The sequence below is a fragment of the Colobus angolensis genome, unplaced genomic scaffold (assembly GCF_000951035.1).
Source record: "Colobus angolensis palliatus isolate OR3802 unplaced genomic scaffold, Cang.pa_1.0 Scaffold23, whole genome shotgun sequence".
Taxonomy (NCBI): domain Eukaryota; kingdom Metazoa; phylum Chordata; class Mammalia; order Primates; family Cercopithecidae; genus Colobus; species Colobus angolensis.
This window is the reverse complement of record NW_012115488.1, coordinates 15,526,804-15,537,939: the sequence shown is the minus strand read 5'-3', so window position 1 is coordinate 15,537,939 and position 11,136 is coordinate 15,526,804. Positions and strand designations below refer to the sequence as shown.

The following is an 11,136-nucleotide window of genomic DNA, read 5'->3' as shown; positions in this document are numbered from 1 at the left end:
GTTCTCGAAGTGTAATCCCTGAACAGCCTCAGCAACATAAGAGAACCTAGAAATGCGGATTCTTAGACCCCCACCCCATGTACTAAATCAGAAACTTTGGGGGTAGAGTCTAGCAGTCTGTGCTTAAAAAAACTCTCCAGATGATCCTAATGCATGCTAAGGTTTGAGAACCACTGTCCCATCTTATTTTATCACAAGAATAAAGTTTCAAGGCTGGGTGCGGTGGCTCATGCCTGTAATGCCTGTAATCCTCCCTTTGGGAGGCCGAGGAGGGTGGATCACTTGAGTCCAGGAGTTTGAATCAGCCTGGGCAACATGGCCAAACCCCAGCTGTGCAGAAAATACAAAAATTAGCCAGGCATGGTGACATGCACCAGTAGTCTCAGCTACTCAGGAGGCTGAGGTTGGAGAATTGCTTGGGCCTGGAGATTGAGGCTGGAGTGAGCCAAGACTGTGCCACTACACACCCAGCTGGGAGACAGAGTGAGACCCTGTCTGAAGAAAAAAAACAAAATAAAACAAACAAAAAACAGAAGCAAACCTTTAAACAAATTTTTTAAAATCTAGACATTTTTGGAAGCCTATCCTATATGCAAGGTGCTCAGCAGATGGTCATCAATAGGATATGATCTCTTTGTTCAAGGAGCTTACTACCCATTTAAACTTGGCATAGATGTTAGCATTAAAGAGGGACTAAAACAGCTAAACTCTTCTTTGTAACAAAGGCTTTAATAGTGATATATAAAAAAAGAACTACAGATCCTCTGCCATGTTGTGTTCTGCTTAATAAAGGTTGGATGGATACAGTTTAGGGAGGGAAAAGCAGGAGATAAAGAAAGCCATATCTTAGCACAGGCTTGAAAGGATGAGTAAGACTTTAGTTGATCTAAAATTAGAAAGAAAGGTCAATCAAGACAGAGGAACCAAGTGAGAAAAGCCAGGGATGCACACATAGTTATTGTTCAGTTTATTGACACAGGGACACAGTTTGGTAGGAAAGAAAACTGGGTCAAGAATAAGGCAATAGGAACTTTTTTTTTGTTGGGATGGGAAAGACATGACTACAGACATGCTTGAGAAAGAATGAGTCCGATGGACATGAAGGAGACTGCAGAAAGGCCACTGCAACCCAGAGGGGAGGGGTGATGACAGCCCAACCAAGTCAGTTACAGAAGCTGGGAAAAGAAGGAAGCCATGGCTTCCAGAGCTTTCCTGAAGGAGTCATTGCAGGACTTCAGTTGCAAGAATATCAGGGTTAGGTTGGGGCAGAAAGCACATCCAAAAAGGAAGACAAAAATGACATGGAAAAAACGATGGCATATTAGGCTTTCTAATAGACTGCTTCATGCTAAAACAGTTTGTCTCACATTTTTTTTTTTTAAGATCACAAACCTCAAAACTAGAGATTTATATGTTTAGGAACGTACTTCTGTCTTTTCAGTTGGCTTAGATGGTTTTTCTTTACATTTAGACAGGTCAAAATCTTCTGAAAGTTCATCAATGAGCTCTGATTCACTCCGAGCCTAGAATATAAGAAGTTCTGTATATTACAAGGGGACTGTTTTTTATTTTGTAAAAAAAAGTTTTCATGGAGCAATTTTTTCCCCTGATTAACACAATGAGGCCATACTTAACACCCAAAGCTAATTTATAAAGGGCGTATTTTTTCATTTATTAACGTTAAGATAAAATTTTCATGAAACAAATAAGAAATACTCACACAACACCTCAGTACCGCAAAAGTATTAATGGTTTATTTGGTCAAACGTTTCCTTGATATTTTAGTTTCAGAAGAATTTTGTTCGAATAAAATTGCCTGTTCTCTACAATGAAGATCTGTATAATTTTTTAAAATGTGATTATTTTCCTATTTTCTCAAGACTTCTCTTCTGAATAAGTGAAAACATGGATCATATACTCTGTTCATATGATTATGTGGGATTTTGGCAGGAAAGTTCTGCTACCCCTTGTTCTTTCAGGAGAGTGGTATTAGTTTAGGGCATGTGGAGACTGTCACTAACAACAGTAACATGATAGAAGGGCATGTGATTTAGACGCTGGGACTCAGACTGGACAGCCTGAGTTCTGAGTCCTGGGCTTGGCTTGCTATTTTTCTAGCACCTTGACCTTGGGCTATTTAGATAGGCCCTCTGTGTCTCAATTTCCTCACTGTAAAATGGGAATAATAACAGTACTGTCCTTCATTCACTGAGGACTCACAAAGATATATCCAAAAAGCATTTGGTGCAGTGCCAGGTACATAGCAAGTGATTAATAAATGTTGCTGATTATATGTGACAGGTTACTACCAACTTAAGGCAAAACAGAATCATCAGAGAATTTGATCAGGATGGACAGTGAGAGTTACACACACAGCCAGAGCTTTTCTTTTCCTCTTTGATCTTTATATTCTTGAAATGCCTGCACTGTGGTTTGTATACAGTAGGCATCAAAAAAAAGTGCTAGCTTAATCTGACTTAAGGGCCCTCTTGACATCAGTTTCTAGTGTGTAATAAATTTTACTAGAAATTTATAGTCCAGTAATGATTTATGAGGAAGATCATCTTTTTTTAGCGAATTTATTTTATTTTATTAAAAAAAGAAAGTATATGATGAAAAAATAAAATAAAATAAGATCATCTTTAAAATATAAGGAAAGGAGACACAGGTATCAGCCAAGTGTTACCATCTCCTCTCTACTAGGTGAGCATGCAAGTCTGCACAGTGAACTCGGGACTGTCAAAGTTATCTTAATTCATACTTTACACATGTCTATTGTTAAGTATCAGAAAAAAATGTATTTCCTAACCTTGGGTTTTTCTTCAGGCTCTGGCAATAGTGGTTTTCCATCTTTATCCTGTAAATAAAATTAAAACTCATTGGAAATGAAATAGAAAATTTTGCTTTCATGTCCCATCAAGTTTGTTTCTGGGAATTCCAGGATATGAGATGTCAGCTGATTTTTTTTCTTAGAAGATTTACATGAGTTTGTGTTTCAAATTTACTTTTTACAAAGTATAAAAATAGCAGCTGAGCTATAAAAATCAAGATGTTACCAAATAGAATGCACATTTACTTTAAGTTATTAAAAAATGTTTTCATCTGTTGGATAGAGTAATAGGAAAAAAAATTATTTGGCAATAAAGATATAGCTATGTTTATGAAAGCTTTTAAAAAATCCCAGTTCTCCAACCTAGAGTGAAGAGGTGGATATCATTCCTATAACACTGTTTAGTTTTTTTGGATATGAGGTTTCATAATTTAGAATTGTAACCATTTTCCAACATGTGTTTATATGCATGATTTCAAAAGTAAATGACAAAAATGTAATGACAGGAGTTAGTCTACCATCCTCACCATAATCAAAAACAATAGCAACAAAACCACCTTAACTTAGCATACTGGTAAAGCCTTGTATATTCATATCTACCCCTCAGAAGACCTATGGTGCTTTTATCCATATAGCATTAAGAAAAAAAAATTATCCCCAAATTGTTCCTTCTGAGTTTAAGGATCTTTTGTAAGAATTGTTAATACATAAAACATTTAAATTTGTGGGAATTTTAATGACCACATGGTCACTACTTAGGAAGCCAGGCAGGGACAAACCATCCCTCAAGGGGTCTAACTGTAGGGAGCAGAGAAAAAAAGGTGCAGGGTTTTCAGAGTTAATATCTGAATTGGGGACAGGTATGTCCTTTGACAGTGTCAAGGGTACAGATGCAATAAAACAAGATGCAAAGGTAAGATGCTGTTGTCATGCACTGTGGTTAAAAATTTACCGTGGCTGGTTTTAATCTGTACTCAGATGGGATTGTTTCATCATCCTCACCACACTTCTCTAGTTTTTCTTCTTTAGCTTTTGCCTGATGAAAATGGAGGGGAAAAAAAGTAGTTGGATAATGCACATAATGAGATGATATCACTTCCTCTGTGTACTTCCTGAGTGTTACAGAGAAGACCAAATCTGGTAAACGCATCTGGAAGAACTTTGTACACTACAAAGCACAAGACCATGGTGGGCAGCTGTGAGAAAGGTAGCAGTGGGTGACTGAGCAAAAGCAGCCCAGCCAGGGATCCCGGGGAGCTACCCTATTCTGCTTTGGTCCAGTCTCTTCAGCTGTGAAATGTGGCTACTAATAACCCTTATCTAGCTCACTAACTTGTGAAGATCACCAGAGAAAAGCAAATAAAAAGATTCTTTGAAGATAGTAAGCACAGTGCAGCAGTTAGTTGCAATTATTTTAATGGCTTTCATCTGTCTTACTCAACGAGGCAGCTGTCTAAGGAAGGGAGAGGAAATATGACTAATTTTCACATTAAACCCAGTTCAGAAATGGTAGAAGCAGCCCATCACAAATCTTGGCTGATCCATGTATAACTTGTTTTACCTCTTTTAAAAGGGCTCCCTTCAATAATGCCAGGACTTCTCTAGCTTACTAAACCATGAACAACTAGCTGCATTACCAATAAAAGTGTAGTTCTATAGTAGATCACTGACTGCTACGACACAACACTTGCAATTTTACCTGCTGATGGGTAGTGTGAGTCCCATAATACGTAAGGAGTACCTATATCAAGGCATGGATTTAATTTACAAATCAAGGTAGGAGGTTCACTTGGCATATTCCAACCCAACCCACGGCCCCCATCTGCATCTTAGCCTAAGAGTGTGGTTCTTTACTAATTGGTTAGTTGATTAATTACTACTTATTGAGCACTTTTAATGGAACAGGCACTGTTCTATGCTTGCGTTTAGTTTTACTGTTTTAGAGAAACTCTCATTAAAGGATGAAGTCATGGTTTTCTTTTAAACATTTCCAGTCATGCTCTATTTGGGCATCTGGAGAAATCCTATCATGGAGCAGCACTCCCCAGGTCAGGGTACAGCAGACTTCAGGAACATCCAGGGTCACCTGTATTAAGACGGTCCTCTTAATAGTCTAATCTCAGGCTGTGGACAGTGAGAATGACACATGCAGCCAGAGCTTTTATGTTCCTCTTTGATCTTTATATTCTTGAAATGCCTGCTCTGTGGTTTGCATACAGTAGGCATCGAAAAAAAAGAGTCTACTGAATTGAAATGGCACTGGACTAGGCAGCCACACCTAAAAATGTGGGAGACTTATAATGGGGTATCATTACAGAATAAAAAACTTTTATGTTATGGTAGATGACAGGAATACTAAGTAGGCATGGGTTTCCTCTCTGGAGTATTACGTGGTTTTCCACAGACAGCTCTCTATTCTGGGGTGTGCTGGGGTGTGCTGGGGTGGCAATGGATACTCCTACAGGCTGATAGCAACGTTCCTGAGCCTTCTCATCACATCAGACTATCTAGGATGTAAAGGACCCACTAAGTCTGGTACTAAGAATTCAGGTTAAGAATCTGGAGGACTGACAGATCCTCTTTAGAAACATTTATACTTTGTATATGATTAAAAAGGAAAACTAGTGATATGGTTTGGCTGTGTCCCCACCCAAATCTCAAAATCTCTCATCTTGAATTGTAGCTCCCATAATTCCCACGTGTCGTGGGAGGGACCCGGTGGGAGGTAATTGAATCATGGGGGCAGAGCTCTCCTGTGCTGTTCTCATGATAGTGAATAATTCTTACAAGGTCTGACGGTTTTATAAAGGGGAGTTCCCCTGCACATGCTCTTTTGCCTTCCACCATGTAAGACGTGACTTTGCTCCTCATTCACTTTCCACCATAATTATGACGACTCCCGAGCCATGTGGAACTGTGAGTCAATTAAACTTCTTTCCTTTATATGTTACCCAGTCTCCGGTATGCCTTTATTAGCAGCATGATAACAGATAATACAACTATTATGTCATAAGAATGGAAAGGAAGAGTCCTTTTCGCTGGAATATTAGTTTGCTGCTACTCTGAAGTCTTCTAGAGGAAACAATACATTCATATGCATTCCCAAACTAGTTACCCACATGCTTATTTTATGTCACTTTTTTTTAAACATCTGCTTATCTGCTTTTAGTCACTCTTAAGACTCCTTTGATCCTGGGGTTTATAACATGTTTACACCCTCCCTTCCCACATTTATTATCTCTCCTTAAGGGTCTGCAAAAAGCCTGAGACAAAAGTGCAATATACTTGTGGCCCTGTTGCCCTCAGGTGGTAAAGCCACAACTCAGCTTGGCCTCCTGACTCCCCCCAGGGTTCTGCCAACACCACCCTTTCCTCAAGATGACACTGCTTCTATTGGCTACTCTAAGTAATGTATATCTCACATTGTGGTGTAATTAAGTTTCCCTTCTTCCCAGTACATTACTTGGTCCTGGAAGATAAGAACTGCTTCTCTTGCTCCCCTGCGTTCACCATCACAAAGCTTATCATGCCACACTGTGGCCGGTGAGCCCTCCAAGAAAGTCGAAGATAGAAACTGGCCCATCTTAGTCCAGGGTAATCCCAGACTCAAGAATAGTTGCTGGAAGTCAGGGAGACTCCCCTTCCCTGATGACTCAGAACAGGAAGTGACAGCAGAGATGGGGCATTGTGACAGCAATGCCTACCAGCTCCCCCAGCCTGAGCTGATGGAGGCAGGGCAAGCTCCTGTGGATCCCAGGCTGCCTTTCCATCTCCCCACAACACTGCCTTGTCAGGAATGGGCAACTCTCTCTTTTCCTTCCTCTTTCCCCCAAAAGGACCAAGTTGAAAAATTCTACAAAAATTATAATTTAATATTAAAACTTTCCTACACCAGATATAAGCTTGTTTTGGTTCAGAGGCTTGTTAAGATCTTGGAGTGTGGTGGGATGAACACTTATCAGCATTATTCTCTAAATATGCAGGAGCTCTAGTTACAAAGTAATCGTTGCTTGATTTTAATTTGAGACAAAATTTTCAACATCTTTCCCCATAGCGATAAATGAAGGATCTTCCCACTCCTTGTATAGACATCTCCCTCTCTTATAAAGAGAAGCACCCAGAACCCTTCTGAAAATACAAATTCCCAATTGCCAAACTTCACTATTTTCCGCCAGGCACTGCCTCCTTGTTATCTCGTTTAGTCAGGTGTCATTTAAGCTCTAGCAAGGGAGATTCATGCTCATTTCAAATGTTAAAATTCTAGCTGTTTCACAAGCAATCACTTAACTATCCCTCTTAGTTGTTAACGACTCAGCAATAAATAAGGCACAGTGAAGAATGTTCACTTTTACTCTCCAGCAAAAGTTGTGCAAGAATTCTAAACATGCAGAATGTATTCAGTTTTGTAATGTGCAGACTAACACGCTTTGCAAATCAACTCTAAGGTCAGTACCTCATCGACTTCCTTAATCGAGCTGAGGTCGAGCTCAGGTTCTGCTTGCCGGGTGCCCAGTGAAGCCGACAGAGCCTCCAGTGCTTGATCGCTCATTGTATCCTGTTAAAAGTAAAAAATTCTGTGCATGAAAAAAGACATCTCTGGAGCCTGAACAATCCATTTACTTCTTTGTGAAATACATTTTAGATTATAAACTGAATGTGGATTGGGGAAGTGCTCTAGAAAGGCAAGTTTATTTGAAACCTTGCAAAAGAGAGAAAGGAAAAAGAACTTACCAATGAGTGGAAATTGGGGCTAAGACACGTTTCTATAGTAACAGCGTTCTCTGGGGCACACTTCACCCCTTATTTGGTAAGCTAGACGTAAAGCTATAGTAATATTATTATAAAATACTCTTCACAACAACAAAAAAGAAGCAAGTAGTAAACTGTTACCACCCTGTTTTTCTTTTTCTAAAACTGTGTCTCTAAAAGGCTTCTGACAACCTTTAGCAAACCTGCTAAGCTGAAAGCAGGGAAGCTTGAAGTGGCCCCCGCTGCCTTCTTCTCTGAAGGCACAATGGCTGATCGTTATAGGAACTCCCACTCTCAGGGGTGTGGTGCTCACCACTGTTCCCCAGCCTGCCAGATAAAAATAAACTGTCCACTCCAGGAGGGGAGAGGCACAAGCAGCTCTGATAGAAACTGTTCCTGAGCATTACCTTGACTGTTTGCAGAGGAGAAATGTGTTCCCTGGCTCCAGCACAGAGCCGCAGGATTGCCTTTGCGATTTGTGAGAATTATGTCATAGTGAAATACAGCTGAGTGGTGGGCAGTACCAGCTACATGGTGTCCCTCTAGTGATCCTCAGTGCTCAAAGTCCTTTAGAGAATCAAACTTGAAGGTTTTATGTTCCAAGAGTGCGATTTCTCTGGTTTCTGCCCTTCTGTGTATCATAATGGTGAGATGGTCTTAGGTGACAACCAAGACAACCGTGCTAAAATCATTCCCAGGCAGTTCCAGAAACACACAAGGCTTGCCTGGAGACGATTAATATAACCCTCATTGGCTTCCCTATTCCGGATAGACCTGACAGGGAAAAAATCATGGCTTCTCCTCATGGGTAATGCACTACTGGCAGCTTCCTGAATGAGCAAGATCAGGCTCTGGAAAGCAACTGCTGTCAGGTAGACTGTGATTATACCTTCTCCACCTTTCTTTTCTTCTCTTGGGGTGGAGCAGCACTTCTGACTGTCCCTGCTGACTGAGCTTTTAAAACTTCTGTAGATTCCTGAAAATAAAATACTAAAGATCAGATTTATAGATGAGGAAACTTTAACTGTAATAGCCTGAACTAAAAAGTTATTCTTTTAAAGTTCAAAATAGTTCCTAACAAGTTTCCCTTAACAACACTAAAAACAATACCTCTTTTTCAGTTTTCTTTCCGGCAGCTGTAGGTGACCCACAGGTGAAGTCAGATGACAAGGCATCTATAGCATCATCTGGCCCCATGGGTTTCTAAAGAAACAGGCACAATGATGGGTAACTTATGGGAACCGCTGAAGTAGAAGAATGGATCATAAACCTAGCAAATGAAGAATGCATTTTTCTAATTTCTTTGCAACCAAATGAGATGTGTTAATAAAACAACTTAGATCAAAGTGTATGTTTTGAAGCGAGCGGCTACTCACTAAGTAGGCTTAGTGAATACTCACTAAGTATTATTTTCCACTTCCCCCTTTCTAAAGGAGTTACATGTTAGAATATTCTCATTCTATTATTATGAACATGAATTCTATCCTAATACTTTCTTGCCTTCATTCTCCTTCCCCTCAAAAACCCTACTTATGGGACTCAGGAGCACTGAGACAACCCTCACACCAAGCCCTTTCTCTGAACACACAGAAACTCCATTTGATTTGGAGATGAGTTAAATCATAATCCTCAAATATAGAATTGATAGCCCTGTTCCCCCAACCAAAAATATAAAACATATTAATTTAGATCAGAAGACATGTATGTAAACTCACCAAAGAGTCTGGAGGAGGCCCTGTGATCCCTTCCATTTTCTGAAACAAATATTAATTTGATGATGTTGAGAAGGTAGAATTAATCCTTAAGATGGGCAAAATGTATGGCCCATTGTGGGTTGAATTGTGCCTCCCACCCCAGATCTATATGTTGAAGTCTTAACCCCAGTACCTCAAAACAAGACCTGATTTTGAGATAGGTTCCTTATAGAAGTAATCAAGTAAAGGTGAGGTCATTAGGGTGGGCCCTACTCCAATTATGATGTGTGTCCTTACAAAATGGGGAAATATGGACCCAGAGATACGCATAGAAGCACAGAAGGAAGATGGTGTCAAGAGATGTGTGGAGAAGACGGCCATCTATAAGCCAAGAATAGGCTTCAAAGATACCTTTCCCTCACAGCCTCAGCAGGAACCAGCCCTGCTGACACCTTGATTCTAGACTTCCAGCCTCCAGAACTGTGAGACAATCAATCTCTTGTTTATGCCCCTGATCTGTGGTACTTTCTTACAGCAGCCCCATCCAACCAATGCAGTGAGCTTCAGAGTAATGACAATTTCACATGCACCACTATGTTTTCTAACTTTTAAACATTGTAAAAATAATGACATGAAATTATATTCTAAAGAGGAAACAGTGAAATAAAAGTAAATGATTATTTAACTTACAGCCAATAGTTCCCTATATTTTGGAGGAATTGTGACTTCTCTTTTACCCAATTCCTCTATGTAGGTGGAACTCATTGGATCCTAGAACAAAATCATACACATAGGGATATTATATAATTAATTAGCTGAGAACACTATATGCATATTCTGAAACTAAAGCATGATTCCATTATTAATTTATGGAAGTACTGAGATGAATGATAAATCATTAAGAAGCCAACAATTTATACAACTACATTTCTAAGTTTACACAAATACCCATATTTAATTGGCTTAACTCATATGTAATGCTAGAAAATATTCAAAATACTAAAGTTGACTTCTAAATACATTTTGTTTTCAAATGTTTTTATTATCTAAGGTTTCTAACCAATATAAAAGAACAGTTAATAAGATAATGAGTTTCTGTATAACCCAATACCCAACTCTATTAGCTTTGTCATTTCTAAGAAAACAAAATCATAGAGTGGATGTCTCCTGTTTAGCATTCTCAAAGCGAATCCCCTTTCCCTGTTAATCAGAAACAGCCACCATTCCTAACTTTAGCATATCAATTTAAAGTTATTTTAGAATATTTTTTACATATGTAGGTATCCATAAACAATGTCCAGCATTACTTTGCTTATTTTCCAATGTTACATAAATGGTATCATATTCTACATATCATTCTGCATTTTTTATTCAAAATTATGTTTTTGTAATGTATCCATGCTGATACATGAATAATCTATTTTAACCACTATAAAGCACTGAATTTTATTATCCCGTCCTCTATTGAACAAAATTGTTTCCAAACATTTCACCAGTTTTTATAACTCCTTGCACACATGGGCAAGGCTCCCTCCTGGGAATCTCTCTAGAGGTGGACTTCCTGGTTGAAGGGAATGTTCATCATGAACACCCACCAACTATAGGAAGACTATAGGAATTGTCAGACTTTCACGCTTTTGCTAATCAGATAAATGCAAAGCAGTGTTTCTTCTGTGTTTTAATATCATTCTCCTAACTACTAAGGAGAGTTTCATTTTACTTGCTTATTGGTCAGTCAAGTTTTCTCTCAATTTTCCATTGGGTTGTCTTTTTCTGTTTTTTATTCTTTATAAATTCTAGAAACAAATCCTTTGTTATGTCTGTTGCAAATATTTTTGTCTAGTCTATGGCTTTTTTTTTTTT

The 11,136-nt window shown here is 38.9% G+C and overlaps 1 protein-coding gene across 1 annotated transcript in view; it reads right to left on the bottom strand.

The window, feature by feature from the left end:
• CAST (calpastatin) overlaps positions 1–11,136 on the bottom strand; it is a 114,010-nt gene that overhangs the window by 23,270 nt on the left and 79,604 nt on the right. Inside the window, exons 12-18 of the mRNA XM_011944320.1 lie at positions 9,964–10,044; positions 8,690–8,782; positions 8,469–8,555; positions 7,284–7,385; positions 3,783–3,866; positions 2,810–2,857; positions 1,424–1,523 (exon numbers count right to left, since the gene is read on the bottom strand). Coding sequence (XP_011799710.1) covers positions 1,424–1,523; positions 2,810–2,857; positions 3,783–3,866; positions 7,284–7,385; positions 8,469–8,555; positions 8,690–8,782; positions 9,964–10,044 — 595 coding nt within the window. The remainder of the gene's footprint in view (positions 1–1,423; positions 1,524–2,809; positions 2,858–3,782; positions 3,867–7,283; positions 7,386–8,468; positions 8,556–8,689; positions 8,783–9,963; positions 10,045–11,136) is intronic.